General features: G+C 34.5%; 1 protein-coding gene across 2 annotated transcripts in view; it reads left to right on the forward strand.

Annotated features, from left to right (window-relative positions):
- Window positions 1-25,554, forward strand: part of LOC138306080 (voltage-gated inwardly rectifying potassium channel KCNH7-like) — a 235,316-nt gene that overhangs the window by 194,645 nt on the left and 15,117 nt on the right. For both annotated transcript variants that reach the window (XM_069246434.1, XM_069246435.1), the window contains 3 exons: window positions 5,257-5,379; window positions 14,253-14,732; window positions 15,151-15,550. In XM_069246434.1, coding sequence (XP_069102535.1) covers window positions 5,257-5,379; window positions 14,253-14,732; window positions 15,151-15,550 — 1,003 coding nt within the window. The remainder of the gene's footprint in view (window positions 1-5,256; window positions 5,380-14,252; window positions 14,733-15,150; window positions 15,551-25,554) is intronic.

Raw genomic sequence — 25,554 nt, forward strand, 5'->3', positions numbered from 1 at the left:
TGTTGACTCACAGGTAATTGAATGTAGGCTTCAATTTACCTATGTAGGTTTACTGTGATATAGTTACGGTGTAAACCATGATTATATTATGTGTTTAGTAGGTTACTTACAAACGACTATATATTATATAGCTGTATCTCTATACAATACTTCGTTGTCAGTGCATATTTATGGCCATGTAGGTTAACACGGAACTTATCTGGTGGTAACACACAGCGTTAGGTACAGGTATGTTGTATATTGTTCAGTGAATACAATATAGTATCACTCCATGGACTTAATGCTTTTTCTAATTATATGGAAGTGAAAACTAATTATTTTCTTCATCGAATGCACCACAGCAGACTGTACCTTATTGATAAGAAATTATATATCTAATAATGTAATGATAAAATCCAGCTATTGGATGTGTGACGTAGGCACTAGTTACCTGGGCTGTAAAGGCAGGTTCACATTAATACATGAAATTGATATACAGTGATATTGATACAAAAACTAGATTGATTTTTGTCTTGGTAGTAAAAGATCTTTTATGAACAATAGACAGTTTACTCTATTACTCTATATATTAGACTCCATTCAAATTGCTCAATAAACGAAAATGTATTGATTCATGTAAATACAAGCATAGGTCAATGGTAGACCGCTACTGCAGGTCACTAAGTGACAGGCTCAGAATTTGACGTGTATGTTGCCATATTAGTTCATAATATTTGTGCTCATACAACTATGACACATTACATCAAAGTTATGTCAGCGGGGTGCATCCTTGAAACGTCTGTAGTGATGCATCTGCAGTGTGCATTTGTTATACATCAAGACGTATAGCTTTGTTTTCCAAGTGACAATATGTACTAAGAACAATGCCGTTCGCTACTCTAGATCTCTCGTCTTGGTGTATAGGATGGACATTTAATATACATGTGCTTTGCTTCTTTCCTTTAATGATTGTCTAGGTTTTTGATTGACACAGTAGTCAAAATTATGAATGGTGAATTAAGGTCATGAAAATGTAGCGTGTTAAGTTTGCTTTAATCTCGAAACAGGTCAAATCAACGTTTTGTTATGTTAATTTATAAGAAACCATGTCACCTCATTAAGTTTGACGGTAAATATTCAAAAATAGCTGGTCAATAAGGTGACAACGAGAGCGTCGAAAATCCATGGAAAATGGTGGGATAAAAGATAACGGTATAGCAACCTCGTATTCCATCATCACATACTAGAATATATTCTATACTGAAAGTACATATGCTTCAATCCTCTGTCAATAATTCGCAGAACAACAACTATAACCGACTATATCGCCGGGCTGATATTTGTGTGATTTTATAAGTCTTGGTTATGGTCCGCCAATTATAAGTAGAGGGTTATATCACATATACCTTAAGGCTATATCACGAAATCAAAACCGCTAGACTTTTTCTCTCTTCTGTAGCTAAAATTGTAAATATTGTAACCCGCGATACAGTTCCAACTATGTGGTAAATCATTTCAGAAACATTTCGCAACGGACACTATACAAGTATATCGTTTTATGTTATATCTCTAAGACATAAAACACTTTGAACTCCACAGTTTTTGTGTAAAACAATTGCAGTTGTATGTACATGTTTTCCGATATTCAAGCCATAGAATATTAAAATCAATAACTATAATGTTAGGGAAAAAAATATGATGATTTAAGATGAAAGCATTTCAAAGAAAAGGTTACTTGGGTTTATTTTGTTTTTTTTTTTTAGTTTCTTTTTAATATTTTCATGTTGGCTCTCTTTGATGGTAAATTAGATTGGAGATGTTTATGAGATGCAGGACTGAAACATATATTTTAATAACACAGTGGAGGGCTTGGTTTTATTTCCTCTTCTATGGAGATTTATTATCCTGACTTTTACAGTTGTCTTTGATGAAGCTGCCTGCCCTGAAGCCATGAAGCTTACACGTCGTTATTACGATCGATAATGGTGAAGACACGCGAAAGTGGTCTCCGTGTGATAGAGAAATAAGAATATTAAAGAAAACACATAAATCATAACAGGAATAATTCTATGAAAGACCTTATGCGATCTGAACCTCTAGGTATGGCACCAAATTATATATCTGGCTTAGCTGATATATAGATATATATTATCATTCATTTTCATCCGTTTAAAATATCTAATGTTATAATCCAACGGTGCTAATGTATATTAAACGTTTCACGTGGACATGGGCTAACAGATATATTACTAGGAATAAACTTACAAGATTGACAATGACGATTATTCATCACCAGCATTGTTTACTATTTTTTCAGCGTTTTAACATTATTGTTTATTTAGGTTCATACAAAATGAGATTTCAACATTAAAAAAAACATGAAATTATAAAATATCATAAAGTGGCAGTTAAGCAATCAATCAAGTAATTCAACATGAATGTTTCAATATACTTTGATCAGACTTGACGATGAGCCATGTCTACCTTAGATATGATGTACTATTAGAAGTAGGGCAAAAATTCAGATATAAGATAATCCCTCATCAATCATGTTTTTAAGGCAAAAATAATATATCGGATACTTGAAAACAATCTTCTGAAAATAATAAGTCATTAAATAGTAATTTGACTGTTAGCACATCTTTTCTGAACGTTGGCACAGCAAATCATGCTGAATTTACTTTTATCCCGTTTCATAGTTTCATAGAAAATCTGACAAGATTCCATATCACGTTTTGATGACCTTTCCGATTGACCAATTAAATTATTGCTTCGAAATTTCAGTTTGCAAGAATAATTTACGTGTATATAGTCATTTCACACTAACATTTCAACATAACTACAGTGTATATGCATGCTGTGACGAAACATCTTTTCTATATCTATGACAAAATTCATTGGAACTGAAGTTCAATAACAATAAAGGTCACCAGAGCGTGACCCATACTGGGATGTTGTCAGATCCTCTGTGGAACGTAGTGAGAATATGGATTTGTTCTAATCATATTGATCATGCCGACTTATAAGTATTAACCCTTTATAAACGCTACATCTTATGCCTCGCCATATTTTAATGTTCTGCATATTTCGAATTTCCTTTACAGGGTACAATGCACTATAATCTTCCCTGAAATTATTATACGTGGTATCGAGGCCGATAAATAACTAACCTTTTAGTGATAATGGAGCTGTCAGTGTTGTAAATGGCGTAAACGGGTTACCGAAAATTTCTATCCACTTTACTCATTTTTAAAGTTTCATTTTTGTTTTTGTCCTAGTGTTTTATGATCTATTTTTGTTGTACGGAATAGCTAAATGATGCATTTGTCAATATGATGTAGATTTTGTAGCAAGTGCATCTGATAAAAGCATGTTTCTTTAGTTTTACAAACTGATGCTCAGTTTTCATTTCAGATCTGCATGAATTTTTGTTACACATTGAGAAAATAGCGCTTATGATTTAGCTGAACTGGTGTTTTTTTTCTATTCCCATTCAAATTACTAAATACACCTTAAATAGCTTAAAGATTAAAAAACAACGACTTTTTAATATCAATATTATATGTTACTGAATATTATGTTACTAAGTAATTAGGGGATAATGAATGTATTTATTGCCCCCATATGTAATTGCTAGCGTATCCACGTTTTGAGGTTTGTTGGTTAAATTATTTTCATTTTGGATTATCACAGTGGCCGTAATGTCTTTAAGGCTACGGTATCAGTGAATTATTAATTCCCCACTCATACTAATACAAAACAACAGCTTTTATGTAATGAGATTTGCTTTCAAACAAATGTAAAATACAAGCAAATGTTCTGAACATGAAATGTTTTATCTATTCCTATCCCATTTCTCAAATAATTTTATTTTCAAATGTTAACAAACGTTTGGTGATTTCGGAACATTTTCTTGATAGTGTTTATATAGGATGTTAATTAAATGCTCCTTAAATTGTAAAAAAAATAAAAACTTGATATTTTGTAATTTCATAATTTTTGATAAAAAACTGATACAAAATTCATAAAATAATAATTTCTCAATATCTGAAGTAATCGGACTTTCTTGCAAATATTAGTATTCACAACAACACAGTGGGTTTTTTCCTACCAGGAGCAACACGTGCTCGTAAATTCCGTTTACCATCTTGACATTATCTATTGAATCCGTATAAAGCTCAAACATATTACACAATGCAGCCCTCTAACCACGATAATGATCCAGTTTGGCAAAATTGTAATTTTGATTCCGTCCATAAGAAACCTTAAGCTTGATAAAACACAATATCTTCCGCTTCAGGCTTTGCTTTGATGCGTTTATAGAATTTCTCATCTGTCTATTACATTTTCTATGAATATGGATTTGATTTACGCAGTTTCAGATGGTTTGCCGGTGCGAGGTTCCCATCTATTATTCTAAAATACCCTGACGGTCCGTAAATATCAAGGAACGCCATACATTTTACTGCAGCATTATACAAATGGGATAACGTATGGCTATATAACATAGTTATCAGCATCAGTTACCCAATATCGCGAAGGAAAGGTCAAAGTTCAACACAAATACGAGATATTAGGTATAAGGATACATAATGGGACTCTGTAGTACCACAATGAAACTTAATCTCTTCTGCGCCAGCAATACCATTGTGCACATGATTGCATTCAACATGTTTCGATATTTCCGCCTTTATCACGTTCGATTTATTCTCAATGTTTCACTTGACACTAGAGATGAAGTTTTATCATCAAAATGAACCTGTTTTAAAGATAACTTGCGCTCTTAATCTTGACCATCAATGTCAAATCGGTTGAGATTAAAATAATAGTTAGAGATCAAAGATGTAGCACCAGACAATACTCATATACGACAATCTCTATTTATTTTAACTCGTTGTGTGATAGATTTGGATACCTAATCCCGTACCAAATGTGTTTGTAAGTCGCTTGTGGATTCCAATCGTTTTGGATTTATAGTATTCATTCAATTTTCAACATTGCTTAATAACTCAAACATCTTTACATAGTTACGTTGGACTATCTGATTTCCGAGTGTGGTTAATTCTTGCGTGTTTCAACAGAAAATTAGAAATCGCTTAAATTAATCTCTGCGAAAATATTTCGAACACAGGTACCACAAAACCCATATAAATACTAAATAGCGATATTGTTGTGAAAATCGTAGTTTCATGTATGAATTTGATATTCTAACTCATTCTTTAAACTAAGATTTGATTATTTGACTACTAAAACATTATCATATTCTTGTGTTTCCAGGCGAAGAATAAGATCATTATGCTGAAGGTCCTGAAGGAACTGCGAGGAAAGAGGGCGTTCCATCCTATATCGGAGGAGGGAGAACGAGACACGGAACAGCGGAAAGAGGAAGAGGAAGAACAGGTTAGTGAATACGTATGTAAATAAGGTGAATATCAGTCTCTAGTAATAGTATATAACTAGTGGTGATATATATACTCAGTCCTCTTAGTGAATACGTATGTAAATATGGTGAATATATACTCAGTCCTCTTAGTGAATACGTATGTAAATATGGTGAATATATACTCAGTCCTCTTAGTGAATACGTATGTAAATATGGTGAATATATACTCAGTCCTCTTAGTGAATACGTATGTAAATAAGGTGAATATATACTCAGTCCTCTTAGTGAATACGTATGTAAATATGGTGAATATATACTCAGTCCTCTTAGTGAATACGTATGTAAATATGGTGAATATATACTCAGTCCTCTTAGTGAATACGTATGTAAATATGGTGAATATATACTCAGTCCTCTTAGTGAATACGTATGTAAATATGGTGAATATATGTCCCTCTTAGTGAATACGTATGTAAATAAGGTGAATATATACTCAGTCCTCTTAGTGAATACGTATGTAAATATGGTGAATATATACTCAGTCCTCTTAGTGAATACGTATGTAAATATGGTGAATATAAACTCAGTCCTCTTAGTGAATACGTATGTAAATAAGGTGAATATCTACTTAGTCCTCTTAGAAAAAGCAATTTGTTTTGTATGTGAATTGAACAAAAGAAATGTGGAGTTCGCTTTCTGGTGGAGGCAATTATGTAAATCCATAAAGTCGTGAGGTTTATAAAGTATATCCCATTATGTGGCAGATTTAGGCTGAATGGGTCGATTTCCCATTTCTGCTCATGTTGCATATGACGTCGTCTCTTTGGAATTGTGACGTTAGAAATAGAAAACTACATAACAAAATGGGAGCTTTGTCGAACTCTAACATTCATATGCATTTGTATGGAACGTTCGAGCCATCTTATTGTACAATTTTACTTTGTGTATTCATTTCACATCAATTGATTCTGAATTAGTTTTATTTTTATTTAAAATCACATTTGTTCGCAAAATCTCGTTTTGCGTCATTGGCCTTTAGGATTGACGTTCAAACATGTATACAAATATTATGTGAGAACAATTTAAGTCATTGTGAAAGCCAAGGACGAATTTCCGATTTATCATATCACGGATTTCACTTTAGATCGAAGCCTGCAGGTTATTTCACATTCGTTCTTTTGTAAATATGCATACGCTGGATATACGACCACAATAGGACTTGACGAGATGACGTCACACATTTACATGTTCACTGGTTACCCTCTCATGAAGAAACCTTTCCATACATAGATTTGGAAAAAACCGTAATATTGCTTTCGAATTCCTATAGAGATTGAACTTCATGTCGCGTGCCTCCCTCGATATGTACTCGGTGAACGTATTCCTTGCCTTACGGCCGATATCACATCAATAGCTTACGCGACGACCTAAGACCGAGAACAGTTGAAGGAGGAATCGTAGTTTAGTAATTGCAGCATACTTACACAATACCTAACATTTCATTTTATATCCTCACATAGTGACTTCTTACCAATCAGATTTCTTTTATGTCTTGCCGTGATGTCACTGGTTAGAGTATATACAAGACACTGGAATCTCGTAAATTAAATACGAAATTCCTACGTGTATAACGATATAGTACGTGTACTTTGGACAGCAAGCATAATATTACCAAAACCAGATCTATCGAAAACTATGTCTTAATGCTTTGTCATGTGCCTGTCTTTACTTTTACCTCGTAGATCTTAAAATAGTATGCAAATTGACTAATATCGCCATTGGCATGATGGCATAATGAATAATTGCACCATGCCAATTCTAGATCTTATCATAGTCATAAGTGTCTATAACGACCATGCAAAGGATAAATAAGAATTATCGTTATAACAAAGTGGTGTTTATAGACAGGTCAAACTGCGTAGAAATTCGACATTTAGGACTCTACCAAATGGTCTTATTAAGCAGACAGTCTTCTCACAAAAATGGCCGTTGTTAGGTATCACTGTATATGGTCAACAGTTACGTATACAATATATAAAATGTTGTTGTTTTTTTTTGGTTTTTTTTAATTGATAATTAGTCTTAAAGTGAATGGATTAAATTAGTATTAGTTTTCGTCGATACAATTCAAAATGTCCTTGTAACTCTCATTCCATTAAGGTCCTACAACCTATGAACTGAATGTTGCATTCTATGTTTTCAGCAGGTCGGAGACCAATTCGTTGAAATGGTGTGCCAACCTGCGATAAGTTTCATAGTTTCATCACGCTTATACAGTTTCATTACTGTAAAGTATAAATAAAATAAAATTATCAATGGAATTACGAAGAACTATGATTATAAAAACAACAAATCGCGATTTGTGTATTTTCTATTATTGTTGTTCCATATGCTAACCATGAATGTATATACCTTTGAAATGTTTCTAAACCTGAAAACCACGAATAAAACTTTCCACGTACTTTTCAAGTTATAAAGTATAAGCGTATGACACAGACGCCACTATATGTATTATGCTGTATAGATATGCAACGCGTTAAAGCCAAAATCATCTGATATGTGAATAACTCACAACAAATGCAAGTTATTATTATTTACATTACATTATTAATTATATTATAGCGAAACACCCAGTTTACAAATTGACGTTACCTGAAATCCAATGACTTACAGTACAGGTAAAGGATATACTTTACAGGTAAAGAATATACATTACAGGTAAATGATATACATTAGAGGTAAAGGATATACATTACAGGTAAATGATATACTTTACAGGTAAAGAATATACATTACAGGTAAATGGTATACATTACAGGTAAAGGATATACATTACAGGTACGTGATATATATTGCAGGTAAATGATATATATTGCCGGTAAATGATATACATTACAGGTAAATGATATACATTACAGGTAAAGGATATACATTACAGGTAAATGATATACATTGCAGGTAAATTATATACATTTCAGATAAATAAACTTATTTTCGCGGTGACCGAATTTCGCATTTTCCGACCGAACGACATTTTCAAGACGATTAATGTTCGGGATCTAGACTGATATGATCCTACTTTACATATGTCGAGTTATTTTCGCGATTTCCTATTGCCCGCTAACTTAAGTCGCACACGAAATGCCGCTGATATACTGTACTCCTAGATACCTGACATTTTTTGCGGAAAATTCACTGAGGAAGCCATTGACAACATTAGGATTCCTCTACTGATTTGTTTTCGCCTACACCCTACCATTGTCCTGTGTAGTGTACAAATAGGCGACATCGATTGGCCGTCAGCGTCTGTCTCCGCTCGACCAATTCATTAGCACTGATAAAGTATGGTTATAACAGCCGACAGACGCGTCACATAAAACAGACGGAGACACAAGATGGTCTACTGATTTACACTGACGTGTTCACTTCTCCCCGTAGCCAACTTATCTTAATCGATATATAAGATTTACGGATTTACTGTGGGCCACCAACCGGCATATGTTTTATAAAGATGTCAATGGATGGCAAGATTTGTCATATGTTTTATAAAAATGTCAATGGATGCTAGATTTGTCATATTTTTATAAGGATGTCCAGGGATTCCATATTTGTCATATGTTTTATGAAGATGTCAAAAGATGGCCAGATTTGTCATATGTTTTATAAAGAGAGGTGGTGTCGAGGGATATATTTGGAAGGAGAGAACAGATAATATCACAACATTAGTCGCCTTTTGAGGCAGCATACATAATTGCCATGCCCTACTTGCAGGGATAGCGATTAATGTATATTTCCAGCTTACCAATTTGAGAAAAAAATCCTCAAAATCGAATTTCTCTTTATCACTCCGTTTGTTAGAGGATCTGGCAGTCACAATCACTAACGCTAATCTAGTCATTTCGTCCAAAGAGCACAACATAGCTAATGTATACGTCCTTTCGTTTTTAGAAGCTAGGTGGAGAAAATAGACCTTAACTTAAGGTTCATGTAAAGGCTTTTAACAGTGATATTTTACAAGCCTAAAACTCATTACTGTGCTGCAATTGAACAGAACTAATTTTATTAATTGTTGGTATATACCCTGGCTAACTGTCAGTCTTACTGTGGATATGTAATTTGTGAAGCTGCTTGTAAAATTCAGTAAAATATGAGAAAAATGTATATTTCTGGAGAAGACATAGAACGCGTGTGAATTACATTGATGGAACCAAATAATCATGCCATCGTGTTCAGTTGTGAATATGCCAGGTACTCCAACAGTTTGTTTGGCAAAATCGGACTAGCAAATATCGCAGGAGCCTATTGTAGTAAATGCAAATGGCTGCTATAAATGGTGGATCACAAATATCGCATATAAGAAGCCATCTCAATTGATACAAATGTTCTTATAGACACCATAAGGTACTCTGAACATGACAAGAAGACTCTTCACGAAAAAAATAGTTCAACCGATCTGTTTGGGGCGAAAAATGCAAATTTCCGGAAAGAGCCTCAAAGTCCACATTTTAACTATTTTTTTTCGTAAATAGTCTTCTTGTCATGTTCAGAGTACCTTATAGTGTATATAAGAGCACTTGTATCAATTAAAATGTCTTCTTATATGCTATATTTGTGATCCGCCATTTAAAGCAGCCATTTGCATTTACAACAATAGGCTCCTGCGCTATTCGCTGGTCCGATTCTGCTAAACAAACTGTTGGAGTACCTGGCATAGTCACTACTAAACACAATAGCATGCTTATTTGGTGCCATCAATGCAATTCACACGAGTTCTATGTCTTCTCCAGAAATATACATTTTTCTCTTATTTTACTGAAATTTACAAGCAGCTTCACAAATTACATATCCACAGTAAGACTGACAGTTAGCCAGGGTACATACCAACAATTAAAGAAGTTAGTTCTGTTCAATTGCAGCACAGTAATGAGTTATAGGCTTGCAAAATATCACTGTTTAAAGCCTTTACATGAACCTTAAGTAAGAGAGTTCAAAGGTCATCAGATAGAACGTGACCCCGAAATGAAGTGTGAATAAGGATGGGTATTTTCAATCAGATTGCGTCTGAAATATGTTTTCTCTGCCACGAGTATTGCTTCTCGCAGTTTGTTTAGGCGTGCATTTAAATAATTGTTTTTATTGTGAAATTCATTTGCAGCAATAAGGGATGCGGAGACTATCGTATTTAATGAATATTCCTAAGATAAACAGAAATCGGATTTGATAAATATTCCTAAGATAAACAAAAATCGGATTTAATAAATATTCCTAAGATAAACAGAAATCGGATTTAATAAATATTCCTAAGATAAACAGAAATCGGATTTAATAAATATTCCTAAGATAAATAGAAATCGGATTTAATAAATATTCCTAAGATAAACAGAAATCGGATTTAATAAATATTCCTAAGATAAACAGAAATCGGATTTAATAAATATTCCTAAGATAAACAGAAATCGGATTTGATAAATATTCCTAAGATAAACAGAAATCGGATTTAATAAATATTCCTAAGATAAACAGAAATCGGATTTAATAAATATTCCTAAGATAAACAGAAATCGGATTTGATAAATATTCCTAAGATAAACAGAAATCGGATTTAATAAATATTCCTAAGATAAACAGAAATCGGATTTAATAAATATTCCTAAGATAAACAGAAATCGGATTTAATAAATATTCCTAAGATAAACAGAAATCGGATTTAATAAATATTCCTAAGATAAACAGAAATCGGATTTAATGAATATTCCTAAGATAAACAGAAAACGGATTTAATAAATATTCCTAAGATAAGCAGAAGCATGTGATTAAATATTTAAGTAGAAAGTGTTGGTGTCCCTGATAAGGATAAGGTTGATCGCAAACGGATGGCTATGCACTGTGGAAGATAGGAAAGTTATCATTGATCCTGCTATTGATGGACTGTGTGCACGATCTAGGATCATTAATAACTTCTAACCCGCTGGTATATAAGCTACACCGATAATTCCACCAACGACTATTCATCACTTCGGTTTGACAAAGGAAAACTGTTTCTCTAAGTTTCTTCTTTCCCTTATACCGAGTATAGACGTTGTGATCTTACCGTAAATGATGTAAGAGTGTGTATTATAGTCTGACCTCCATCCTCGGCATCCCAGGGGCTACAACCACTATTGTTATATCTACCCTTGGACTATAACGTAGTAAAATTGAAGAAAATCCAGGAGAAAAACACCTGGCCAATCACAGGCCTGCAAATACGTCCTTTGTAGTTACAGTGAGTGATTCAAAGCCACATAGTGAACCGTTATGCGACTCTGTTGTCGTACATCAACTTGTTTTATCTGTTGTCGTACAAAGAGTCTTCAGATTTCCTTTGCCATTGCCCAGGGGTGGGTATACCAACAGTGATAGTAACCCCTAGAGTATAGAGACACAGATGCCTGATTGCTTATTCTCCTGGTACCAGATTAAGAATTATGATAAATACATAAATATGCCATCTACAAATGTATAAGGACATCTTGACAACATTGTATTTTCGGATACCAATATGACCTGCTGAAATTTATTGATGTTAACCAACAACATATTAGTAGCGGCTTATTTTCGAAATTTCGCGTTTTCCTGTTCAACAATTTTATGGAGATTAATTTGTCGATTAACCGTTTAGACTTTAAATTGTGCTCGTAATATTTTTTGTGGTGATCTTATTTCGTATATATTATTAATCGAAACATTCGCAAATTTAATGACAGTAATAGCATATAGCCGTCACAACGTAAACTAGATTAAAAACATAAATCCCTACATATGTATATATACCCTTTCTTGATTAGTTTCAAAATTAGAGTAAACAAAAATTAAAATCACATGTCAACATAGAATTAACACTTAAACTGTATGTTAAAGACGCTTTATATTCGTTGATTATTAATTTCTTTTCGAGTATATATCCAGGAAAACAATCGTGAGGTGAAGCAGCACAGTGACGGATCCTGACACACAGGAAACAACTCTGATAACGGGCCTTGTTTACTAAGTGTATTTCAATAAGCGATGGGCATGTGACGACTGCGTTGGCAAACTCGCCCGAAGTCAGTTGTCAAGGTTGTATATAGACCATAAATGCCGTTGGCCATGGATGGAAGTCTCATGCGGGGTCCATTTTCAACGTTACACTGACTTTGCCATATATCTTTTGCGGCTAAATGACTTCTATACAAATCTGATGTTTCAAATCCCGTCCATGATCTTATATTTAAGGTAACCACGGTATAAATGACAATTCTATGTTACAATTTACATGCTCCTCAACGTTGGCTTTATCTAGAAGACATCGAACACTTATTATAGTTTGTTAGCCCGGATGTAAACAGGAGGGAAAGTCTTTCTAATCGACTCTCATTGATTTGTACATCGGCGAACAGGGATGTTAACAAACGATAATATCTTTAGCCTTACACCAGTTTGCTTTCAATAGGTTTTCGGAAGATTTGGCAATTTTTCAAAACCTCTCGTTCATCTTATCCTGGTATCAGTGTATGGAGATACGTAGAAGGATTGTCTCATTATCTTGGAACATATACACACTAACATGGTGAAGCAATATATAATGACAGCCCCGTCACCAGATGCAGTATTGACCGAAAAACTCCCTCAAAATCTGGAAAAGTTTCATAGTAATTAATACCTGGAATATCCCCTTAGGGCATATCTGGGGCGAAAGGGGGTGAAAAACACAAATAATTATATTTCTATTGTATTTATTTCTGATATTTCTGTTGATTTGAAAGCTGATATTTCTCTATGTTCATACTATGATTACTGAAATTTATTTACTTTATTATTACGAAGTGTTTGGGACGTGGTATAGACTTGCAAATAAAATTGACATGCTACTCTTCATAAATGTTTCCGCGTGTTTCATGACCGTTAATTAATTAACAATCTATATTATGCATTATAGTTTCCACGAATGGATATTCGCATCAGATCTGCAGAGTGTTTGTACATGGAAACCTCCTAAAATTGTTAAATGAAGTGATACTTGTGTTGCATAGCCATATAGTAGATTTCTTCTGATATAAATGAGTTGAGAAATCTTTAATTGGACAAGTGTTTTGTTCTTGACGCTGGATTATGTTTGTGTATAGGAAATCAAGCTTCAAAGGCAAGGCATTGGTTAGTATATCTGACTATAGTAATATGCATAACTCATTATATTATGATTTATATCACAGAATCCGCCTGTTATCCAGTGGTGTCACCCATGTAAGACATTTGTGTATATGAGTAACTAGTGTAATTTGACCTTGAGTGATTTTCTTTGGCTGAACATTCATTGTAACGTCATCACAAACAAAATGAAATGACGTCAGGAAAAATGATGTGAATTTAGAATTTCGAGAGCGGCGACCTCCGCTGGATTTTCGCAATGCACGTTGACGTGAGATTCTTTGATATATTGGTTGATACAAAAGCATCATAAATTTGTGCTCATTTCATATGAGATCTTCTGAAACTCGTATTGAAGTTTTCGCAAAGGCTCGCAATAATAAAAACTTTTTTAGATTCATTTCATATATTCAGTCATATGAAATGAACACTCATTTAAGACCCTTAATATGTAGTATCTTAATGGCTTCGCAAGTGATTACAATGCTACGACGTCCCTTGCAAAGTGGCTCTAGTAAACTTAGTTTTTACTAAACGCAGGCACTACATATATATATGTAGTTGTCTCTATACTAAGATCATGGTCCGAACAAAGGACACATTTGCCCCTAAACAGACGCTTATTTATATTGGTTTTATTGGCTTTATTCATACATAGACAGCAAAAATATGACTTCACATTAAGATCATTTAACTACATTTACTTTTGATTGTGTCTCTACAGGCGAAGCCTACATCCATCGAACCCAGCGACGATGAGTGCTCAGAGATCGAATACATCCCGCCATCCAAACAACATCAACAACAGACAAAGTTCATTATCCTCCACTACTCGCCCTTCAAGGCCGTCTGGGATTGGATCATCCTCTTTCTTGTCCTCTACACTGCCGTCCTAACGCCCTATGTCGTCTGCTTCCTCCTCAACCAGGACGAGACTCGGATGAAGTTGAACCGAGACGCGGCCAGTCGGTTACAGAACGCAGAGACAAGTAAAGCAGACCCGCTCGTTCTGATTGACCTCATCGTTGACCTTATGTTCATCGCCGACATTTTGATAAATTTCCGGACGACGTATCTCCATGACGGCGAGGTTGTTGTAGATCCGCAGAAAATCGCCGTGAATTACGTCAAGGGATGGTTCGTCATAGATACCATAGCCGCCATTCCATTTGATTTGTTGTTGTTTGGCTCCGGAAACTCGGACGTAAGTATGACGTAATGGAGACAATGTCAAATTGTATCTGACACTTCCAAAAACTCAACATTTAGGCATTAAGAAAGAATTTCAAGATCAAAAGACTCGTCATGCTGATTCAAATGATGAGGTTTCAGAAATTCTGCATGTCTCATCATAAATTTTACAGCGTATGTTTGTTTCACAATTGTAAAAAAAAACAAGGAGCTTTCAACTTCATCATCAATCCTTCACCAACATAAACATTTTAGTTTATAAAACATGTTAAACTATGTAACAAAATAAACCATCCTTTGAATTATTTTTTTTCATTTGAAGTCCCCTGTTAGTTTCTAGACTCATGACTACTTGATCAGTGAAATGCCTAAGGCCTTAACAAATAGATTAATTATAATTTTAACAATGTAAACTTTTCGATTTCTTACAGACCATGACAATAACAGGTGTACTAAAGCTAGCTCGTCTACTCCGGTTATTGCGCGTGCTCCGCCGGATAGAACAGTTCGCCGAGTACGGAGCTGCCGTCCTAATGTTGCTAATGGTTACCTTCTCTCTGATCGCCCATTGGCTGGCTTGTGTGTTCTACGCCATCGCCTATGTAGAGCGGCCCCACCTGAAGGCGAGAATCAGCTGGTTGGACCACCTGGCCACACAGTGTAATAGACCTTACCTACCAAACGACACCATGAGTGGTCCCAGCATCCGGTCAAAGTATATTACGTCACTGTATTTCACCTTCACCAGTTTGACCAGTATAGGATTCGGAAATGTGGCGCCTAACACCAACGCTGAGAAGCTGTTCTCTATCTTCGCCATGTTACTGGGATGTGAGTATACTCTTTTGGTTTACTTTTTGTGGAAAGTGTTTATGTATTTGTTTCATATATATGTAATTCAAATAAGAAGCAATGTCAATTTTATATCAAATCTAGTCCCGATGTCTTGAATCAAACATCATAAACTTAAGTAAAACTATAACGGCATGAGTTAGTATTGACCTAAGTCGTTACTTTTAGTTTCGAAAAATCTTGGTCTAATGCCATTCCATGCTTGCATTCCATTCAGATATTGAATTGAGATTGAATTTTTACTAGAAGATAGCATAGAGTTACCAACACCTATATACACCTGTCATCCAAACTCAATATGTCACAGTATCCCAAACCCAGTATACGGCAGCCACTCTTAAACAATATACCGCAGTCTCCAAAAACAATATATACAAACTATATAAAGTAAGTATTACATTCACTCGAGATGGTAAAACTATAAAAGAATCACTGAAAATTGAAAGAGTAAGCTACCAAATTGTTCAAGACAAACATCAGAAATACAAAACATTCAAACAAAAGGCAACAGCAAATATACCATGGCGATATAAACCTCTTTTTAATCTCGTTTACAAATGATGACGTTTCAGGCGTCCGAAGCCCGAGTTGAAGACTCATGACAACCGCGTTATCGACTCGTTAATGCCGAACACATTCTCATCCATTTCCTTATTGCACTATTTCTCTGGACAAGACAAGACGAATAAAACTTACAAACGACCACGGTCATGTCGCTTCGGAATCTCTTGCCTGTCATCCGATTGTTTAATACCGGACGAGAAGACATTCGGAGTACATAATCATCACCCTAATTCTCATCAGTGAATGTTGCTTCCGGGTGTCGATAAAAATCAATCTTAATGATCGTCTCCTGTAGATCCTGGCTGTAGTTTTTACCTCGTGTTAATACGGCACTGCTGTCAGTCACGTGGTGGACGTGGTGTGTCCAAATCAAGGTTTTATGACCTCCCATGGTCAACACTGATGAAGCTGTGGTGATAATGACCACTTGTTTAAAGTTTGTGTTGATGAGTGTCGTCACTGTCCGATTTATCACTAAGTACATCGTCTTGCTCCCATCGATCAAAGGGTTTAAGCTTTTACATCAGTATCTGGCAAAAGGGACATAACATCAGTCATCTTCACTAGGGTTTACCTTCCACTGTTCTGATAAACATTCTAACACATGTAGCACTGTTCTCCATTATACTCCAGGACACCGTCGATGGTATTTCTAAGTATTTTGTTCTGGCCTCAGGATCATAAAACAAACTTACGTCCAAAACAGTCTTAAAATTAGACTTTAGCCAATCAAAGTTGACGTTACAAAACGTTACATCATTTATCATTGGCTAAGTCAAAACTGAAGTCTAAGATTCTTTCATGGTTCTAGAGCCGGTTAATTATTTCCATAACATGAATCGCCCTATTTTCTGGCTACAATAGCTTTATGCTCATAGACACTTTCGCTAGCATTCTCAACTATCTATATGGTTTTATCACTCCCGTCATCATGTTTGTTCATGCTTCAATAAGCTTATAAGGTTGAAGCTTGTTTATTTCATCGGATAAAGCAAGCTATAAATAATATCTCTTTAAAGAAGATATCATTGCATTGTTCTTGGTGGTATTGTTTTGAATGTTTGTTTTGAAACGTTACCTAAATATCCAATATGAAAACACATTTGCCACCATATAAACAATATTAAAACAGATTCCAAAATCCTTAATGAGTCTGAGATAATTAATTATACGGAATGTTCTTCTGATACGATTCCCTGTGTGTGTAAGCAAGGCTAAGTCCCGTTCGATAAGGTCATTTTTTACTATCATTGATTAACATTAATACTGTCAAGAGGCCAATCTCTGTGTCGTCGCTCTATTATGATTTATATAGCGCAGACTGATTGAAGGTCAAGTGTCCATTTAACTGTCCGGAACTGACCATAATACATATATCACATTGACTAAGTATCAATAGTGACCACTCATCTGGCCGAAGTGGATGTGATAGATGAAGAAGGTTTTAATCTGATTGGATATGATACAGATAACGCTTGACCGACGGTCAAGTCGAATAGGACTATAACGCGCTGAAGACAAATGTTCTCGGTCTCGCTTAATAATGCCAGTGTTCCTGACAAACTGCCTCTTGACGTCACTGATCTATTCTTCACATCGCTTGACCAATAATATACCGACCACATCTGACTACTCTTATCAATTGCCGTAAGCTCGTAGATATGACAGACTTCTGCTTGATGGGATTGGTATACCTTTTCTTATTATCAGCATTGTAAACTTGAATGATAGCAATTAAATTTGCTCTTTTAACAAAAATTTCATTAAGGGCAGAAGCTAGGGCCCTCAGACTATTTCACATTTTGGAGAAATATTACTTAATTAAGGATGTAACGTTGTATTTGGCTATTGTTGTCTCTGATCGTTTTAAATGTAGGCCATTCGTCTTTGATTTTGCTGAATTCGGTATCCGATGCCATCCAATCTTCCGTAATAACATTTAATGCAATGCCTACAAATGCACGACGACCAGAATCATGTGGGTCCGATGTGTAGGAACTATCGTGTTATCCGTCCCCTAGCTCTGTCTGGTTTCTAATAAACCTTCACAGCTCAACTAGTCGGATTGCAGATTTTTTACAAGTAGTCTCGAGATGGCGGCGATCCCGCGAGACAAGAGGTCTCGAGATGGCTGTGTTCTCGCGAGACTTAGACACGAGTGGGTGTCAGACGAGTAGAACTAGGTTTATGACTACTTTTGATTTCCTTTGATTTTTCATCTCGTGGAGAACTAATTTCCCTTTCACGGCAACCAGCAGAGAATGTGTTTATCTTTCTGTCTAAAAACGTTGATTAAATAGGTCAGACCTACTTACCGTAGCTCACAATGCCAAATCAAAAGATATGCAATTTCCTGCTGGTTTTGAATTACCCTTAAGTATGGTGCTCTTGATCAAGTCTCGTACACATATGACCAGGATTTTGCACGGAGATTATATATACTCTAGCTTTCAGATAGAAATTGCATGATAATTTAACATTTAACTTAAGAAATAAGTAAATACATCCAAGACCACTCCATAGGTAATTGCTATTAATTGGCATTTAGTAAGACAAAATAGCAGGGCATTCAGAAAAAAAAGATTCATGATGATAAATTTAAAACGCATGTTTTTCAATAAACATTGTATTTGTGTTAGAGAAAGACACAAGCAAACGTAAAGCATGAAAGAAGGATACGAAACCAACAACAAACGTTAAAAGGAGAGTAAAAAATAAATAAACAAAATAAGACTATAAAGAGAAGAAAGAAAAATAAGTATGACTAGAAAAGAAAAGCGCAAGGAATGAACGAAAGACAAAAAAAGAAAGAAACAAAAGAAGAAATACCACAATGTAATACAACTCATTGTTTAAATGGTTAAAAATCTGTTAAAGTTCATTTTTATTTAAAATTAAGTAATGTAATCCCTAAATGATTATCAAATTGAACAAACACAGTAAGAGTTATTGATCATTTCTGTTACTTGTGAGAGTTCGTGTCGTGTACGGCAGTCTGGTATTCCCTGCACGATCACCAATTACACGGCTAGAATTTGCTGGGGACAAAATTTAGAAAATTAAATCGAATGCCATGAATATTTCTTAATGCTGCTTCAAAGGATATTTTATGTCTTTCTCAAAAATTCAGCTTCTCTTCAACGGAAGATAATTTTTAATAGGATGTTAATATCTTGGGATTTTATCTGAACAAAGTCTGATCAATAGTCAGGATTTCGGGCCATTTGTTGTGATACATGTAATTCATTAAATGTCATCATTAGCTTTAGAGAATATTTAAGCAATAAACTGTTACCAGATTGGACATACAGTTGATATGAAGCCCATCCGATAACAGTTTATTACTTATATTTCCATTACGATCATTCAAATTCAAAACTGTGCACGTATATCCTTTGAATTTCCCGCTTGCGCTAGTGTTGACGTCACCAAGTTTAATAAACGGAACAGCCATAGCATCAGATTCTGAATATAGTTCAACACAAAACGTTTTAAAACAAGCGAACAAATGAAAATTATGCGATGATATTTTGTCAACACGATAATACTATTAGATTTCATAGACCGCACAATTTCAAAACCACTTTTTAAATTATATGACCGTTATGTATAGGCGTAAGTATACACTGCATACATTGTCAGTGACGCGGCGGAAACGTTCAATATTCATACGCTTGACCAGATTTGAGTTCATAGCGTGATATTGCCCATCTGGTTTAACATAGATCAAACGGGAAACTGAAAGTAGAATGGAAATATACCAATATATTCAATTTCGGACACATAATCATTTGTATTTACTGATGTATTTTGCGTATTTTACACTTCAAGATTCTCCACCGCTGACAAATGGTATTTTTTCACTGTCAAAAACAGGAGCAGACGATTTTGTATTTTTCTTCAGTTATAAAAGTTACTTATTTTACACCATTACTACCATTGAAAAGTTTGAGTTTCTCATTTTACTTCAAGTTAAAAATAAAATATGAAAGACAATTAATTGCATCTCGAAAAAATTCCGTGGCACTATATCTGATATAGAATGAAGTAATGATTGCGCATGCACCAAAGGCGAAATAAATTATTTTATGTTATTTCTTTGTGTTAATTAGGCATATATATATACACGATTAAACACCAATTATTGTTCAAATGATGGATATCATTTATGCTCTGTCGGCGGTGAAGCATCTGCGACGCCATCATTAGCTTATCGAAATACAAAATCAGAATTATTAAAACAAACAATACGCAAGTCATGCGCCTATGATTAACATTAAGGTCTTTCAGGGAAGAACGTTTATAGCCTAATTAAGACTTTTTTCTGTAGGAAATTAAACTATGTTATTGTTATCAAAATTGTCTTGTCACTTATAACCTTTGAAGTTGTTTCACATTGCAGTTGCAACTCTAATCAACAATTTGTATTTTTTCCAAACTTAGATTAAATGTCGTTATTTAGTTATTGTCGTCCGACAAAGCTACTAATTATCTGACCGTATCTAATATTGATTTGTAAAGGTCCGGAATAGTGTGTTATCTAATAGATAACTCGATCGTAGTTAGGTCCGTATTTCTGCACAACTCTGTGTGTGCAGTGTGTTTATGAGAATTTCAGAATATGTCTTTGTGGTTTCGCAAAAAAAAGATAAAGGGGGGAAATAATTTCATCCTCAATGAGATTTTGCTGAACTAGTTTTACAAGTATTTTATATAGTTATATTTTTGAAATTGAAATGATAATTATTTAAATTTATATCTTCATTTTATACGAATATTCAACCGTAGTAGTTGTTTTCATTATTGAACCATCTTTATATTGATTCAAAGATATCTTAGGAAGATTTTACTACTAAAGAATTTGTTCACGCGTGAAAGATTGAAAATTAGAAATTTGAACTGGTGGCAGGAATACACCGGTTTTAATGAATGTTGGAATAGTTGGAATCGGGGTGAACTGCACGCATTTGTCAAAACCAGTTTTTCCAATGTTGAAAGTAAATTCCTCTCCTCTATATAATGTTGCGTGTAAAGCTACACCATCTAGCCCGTATCCGACTTTACGCCATTTTACCTATTCTGATCCAGGACCTTGTCTGAAAAGTAACTCGTCGACGATAGAGAAACCAACACACTGTTTCAATGTACTATATTTAGTTAACATCTTTATCATTATTGATCAGGCGATCAGACAATAATTACGATATAACAACGTAGAATTATATTTTAATGATTACATTTTCACAATGAAATTTAAAGGTTTTATTTACGGTGAATATAAAAGCGATATGAATTTACTTCACTCCTGTGAAAATATTAATCTTTGATATTTTCACTCGCTTTTGACCAATCGGAATTCAATATTGACAGTGAAAGTATCATTTTGATTGTTACATCATTAGTGTTTACGCGAAAATGACGTCATATTTTGTGTAGAAATATAATGGCAGAGTAGCCGTTGGCAGAACTTATAGTGATGGTCTTCTGCAAATGGAAGCGAGAAAAAAAATGTAGCAAATAGAATATTTCTCATTAACAATGAATTGTTTTATAAGATTATGTAATATGAAGTTAAGGCCGGTACGGCGGACAGACGATAGGGAATGATAAAGCTTTTAGAAACCGACAAAAAGCACAGAGAAAACGAAAAAACTCACGAATTATTCATACTTAGGAACAAGTGTCAAGTTGCTAAGGGTCTTGTCTGTCTCCATAGCAACAACTCAGTGATACGTTATGACGTAATCATTATCTGATCATTACGTCATTTGTTGTGTTAGATTACCGTCCTAATGATGCCGTATGTCACTCAACATTGTGCTTGCGCGAGCGTTTGTAGTCTTGAAGGTGATATTTTAGGGCAATTTGATGGTGCTTAGGAAAACTGATCCGGAAAAAAAACTTGTCGGACTTACTATTAGTTTGTCGCTCTCACCGTCTGTTCAATATGAACGGTCATATGGCGAAATAACTGTCCCGCTGAAAATTTAAGGGACTTGTTTGTAGTCTGGTCCAAGCGCTATGTGTAATGAAATACATCGAGGCCAAAATGGCAAAAAAAATTGAAACAAAGATTGTTTAGAACTATTTACACCGTATGTACAATGTAGTGGGTGCATGTTCAACATCCAGGCAGATCTCCGAGAAACAGTTATACACCTTTTTTTTACTTTTGGGATTGAGTTTAAACGTATTTTATTACAAATTTTTCACAACAGGATTGGGCAGAAGTTATCACAACTTATATAAGCCCTCTCCCGACAACAATAATATATGAATTACAAATTGCGATAAATACATTAAAAAGTTAAAGAATACATAAAATATAAACAATTTATATATGCGCCCCTTTAGAAAATTACAACCTTTTGCGCAGAATTATTTACGGCACCATCTAATATGAAGCGTTCGGTTTTCTTTTTCCGTTTTGGCGCCCCCAAATGGAAAAAAAAATCAAATAACGCATAATAGTTTAGCTTTACACAGTAAATGCTGTGTTCTGATTGGTCAATTAGTATGGTCTTTATTTCCCAGAAAAATAAGAAGATTTCACAAACAGAATAAATTACATAAACAATACAATCATAGCATGCATATTAAATTCGTGCAAATATTGGATGAATATGTAGCATGTGAAGAGAGTTATATTCATGATTGACATTTTGTATATATCTTTACAAAAATAATGCAATACTCAAGTGAAATACGCTATATATTTGCCATAAAACCTAATATTTCACTACGAAAAATTCAATAAAAATAATTATTAAGATGCCAAATTAATACAATACGACTGTTTGTGTAAAACTATCTTCATTTGGGTGAAAAGTTTTCCATACATTTTAGTCGTAAAACATTATATTTCACTACGAAAACAAAATAATAAGAAAAGAAATATTTGGATATGAAATTGTTGCCAAAATTCCAATATTGAGTACTACAACGTACAGTATATCCTGTCTGAATTGAAGGTATATTATGAAACAAGGGATACCAATCCGATATGTGTCGGATTTTTTAGCTATTTCGGTAGTAACCGAAGCTTACCAGAGACGTGTTTCAGTGAGTATAGTTGCTTTGTCAGATTTTGGTCACGTGTTTGTACTAGACATCCCACCCTCCCAACCAGCAAATTTATCTCTATTATACAAACAAATATATTGCATGACAGTGGTTTCAGCTCATTTGCATATGTAATAGTAAATGTATCGTCCTACGTTTACCCTACGTTTTCGGAAGGGAGATAACTCGTACAGTCGGGGCCAAATATTTGCAAATAATAAAACTGTTTTCCGATTTTAACGTCGCCGGAAGTACACCCCATGCATGCCACACATATTATCAAATAATTCGATAATGAGGCCTTCTAATGCAGTATGAAAAACCCAAACCAAACAAATGATCAGTAACATTAATTTGATATACCGCTATATAAAATCCCTGATTAGATATACCGCTATGTAAAATCCCTGATTTGATAAGCCGTACTTTATGCTGTCTCCTCGAGTGTCTCTGTATCCGCTGTACCAATGATAGGTGTTTGGTAATACAATGCCCACTTCTGTAGATAGCGAATTGTCGTATAAATTTCTATGTTAAATACTAGAATACAATTTTTTTTGTCCTGCTGGATAAAAGGATGCATTTTAGAATAAAATTTGTCTTAAAAATTTACCGAAACGTTGCCAGAGGTTTCATGTACTAATTATTTTAAACACACACATATATATATACCTTTAGACCAACTCCATGAGCGATAAGAATCCTACCTTGCGGAGCAGTTGAACAATATTTATAACTTACGGATCACATAACTATGAATTGTTTTAAAAGTTCCGTTATTTCAGTGACAGTACATTGTTAACCATAGTAGTATTCCCTTTGTACAGTCGGTTTATCAGATAAAGGTTTTTTTAATGTTTTAATAATCCGGGAAAGGTTCACGTTGGCTGACGTGTATTTATACCTGTTTCGCACCCAACCTACCGCGTGATTCATATTATACAAAAATGGTACACTGCATGGCAGTGGTTTCAGCTTATTTGCAAATATTCAACATTTATCTTACGTTTTTGGAACACCGAAAGTACACCAATGTATGCAATACATATTGTATATAATTCTATAGCGACGCCTTTATATGTAATAGTTCACACCTTTAGGGATACTAGAATGTTTTTTCGAAAATCGAAAACCAGGAAATGACAAGTAATATTACGTATAATTTGATATACATGTAGGTAAAAGCCTTGACTTTAATATGTAGCTTCCAATATGTATTTGTCTTTTTGTATTCTTCAATGGTTTAGGATACATGTATACAGTATTAAACTCAAGAAAGGTGATTGTATCATTAAAATCTTAACAAACAAACAAAAATATTCGAATTTACACCAAGTGAACTCATGAATTGTACTCAACCAAAGACCAAATCCATAACAGCTGTTGTATAAAATTAAACAGCGAACCAAAAACGGACAATTTAATACGGACCATTCTAAATAACAAAACCAATAGCCCTGTAACACCCAAATCACCGATTTACAATGTAAGATGCAATTTCTATATCCGTAACAACCGTTTCTGGCAGAGCCGACTCGATAATGAACTGCCATGCGTTGACTCTCAATACTTCAGAGATTTTAATCAAAATGCTGCCGTTAACCCTCTGTCACTGTGTGCTGTGCCTTCTAAAAATAATCTCGATTTTGCGTGTTATGTTGTACCCCCGATTTTATTACATTATTTCAATTAAATTTTGATCCACATTTCTCGGATTGAGCAATGTATATGCCCGCGGCCATTATCCAAGTCATTCCGACGAAGGCACGAGAAAATGAAAACAGTTCTAATACAAATGTTGAGGAACGGTCGACAGATACAATCCGGAATTGATGATGAACTATGCTCGGGGCCGATCAAGGTCTCAGGAGGTTAGACAATCCGGTGTGTGATATTAAAAATCCGATTTTTACGATTCCGTGAAATGCCGTTAGGGTTTTTATAAAAGATTTCATTACATGAGAACTGGTGGGAAATTTCATTTTGGTTTCAAATGAAAACGATTTTAGTGAACATGATGACTTCATAGCCTGAAGAAATTCGGTATTTAACAGTTTCACTCTGAGGATTGTATATAAAAATGACATTCTCCTCGTGTTTTTGTCGTGTGGAGTACAGTTTTAAATCACAAATAGTTATACACTTCGATATTTTATGCTGACATTTTCATCAAAGCGATGGCTTAATATAGGCCACAAATGTATTTAGAAGTAAATATGTACTTTACATAGATCAAACATGTATGAATCGCAAATTTCTTCACCGCCCGTATACAGAACGGTGTCTTAGTCATATACCCGCACCATTACCAAGCATACATACATTATAAATCAGTATACGGTTAGAAGTAATAGTAC

This window comes from Argopecten irradians, chromosome 13 (assembly GCF_041381155.1).
Source record: "Argopecten irradians isolate NY chromosome 13, Ai_NY, whole genome shotgun sequence".
NCBI lineage: Eukaryota > Metazoa > Mollusca > Bivalvia > Pectinida > Pectinidae > Argopecten > Argopecten irradians.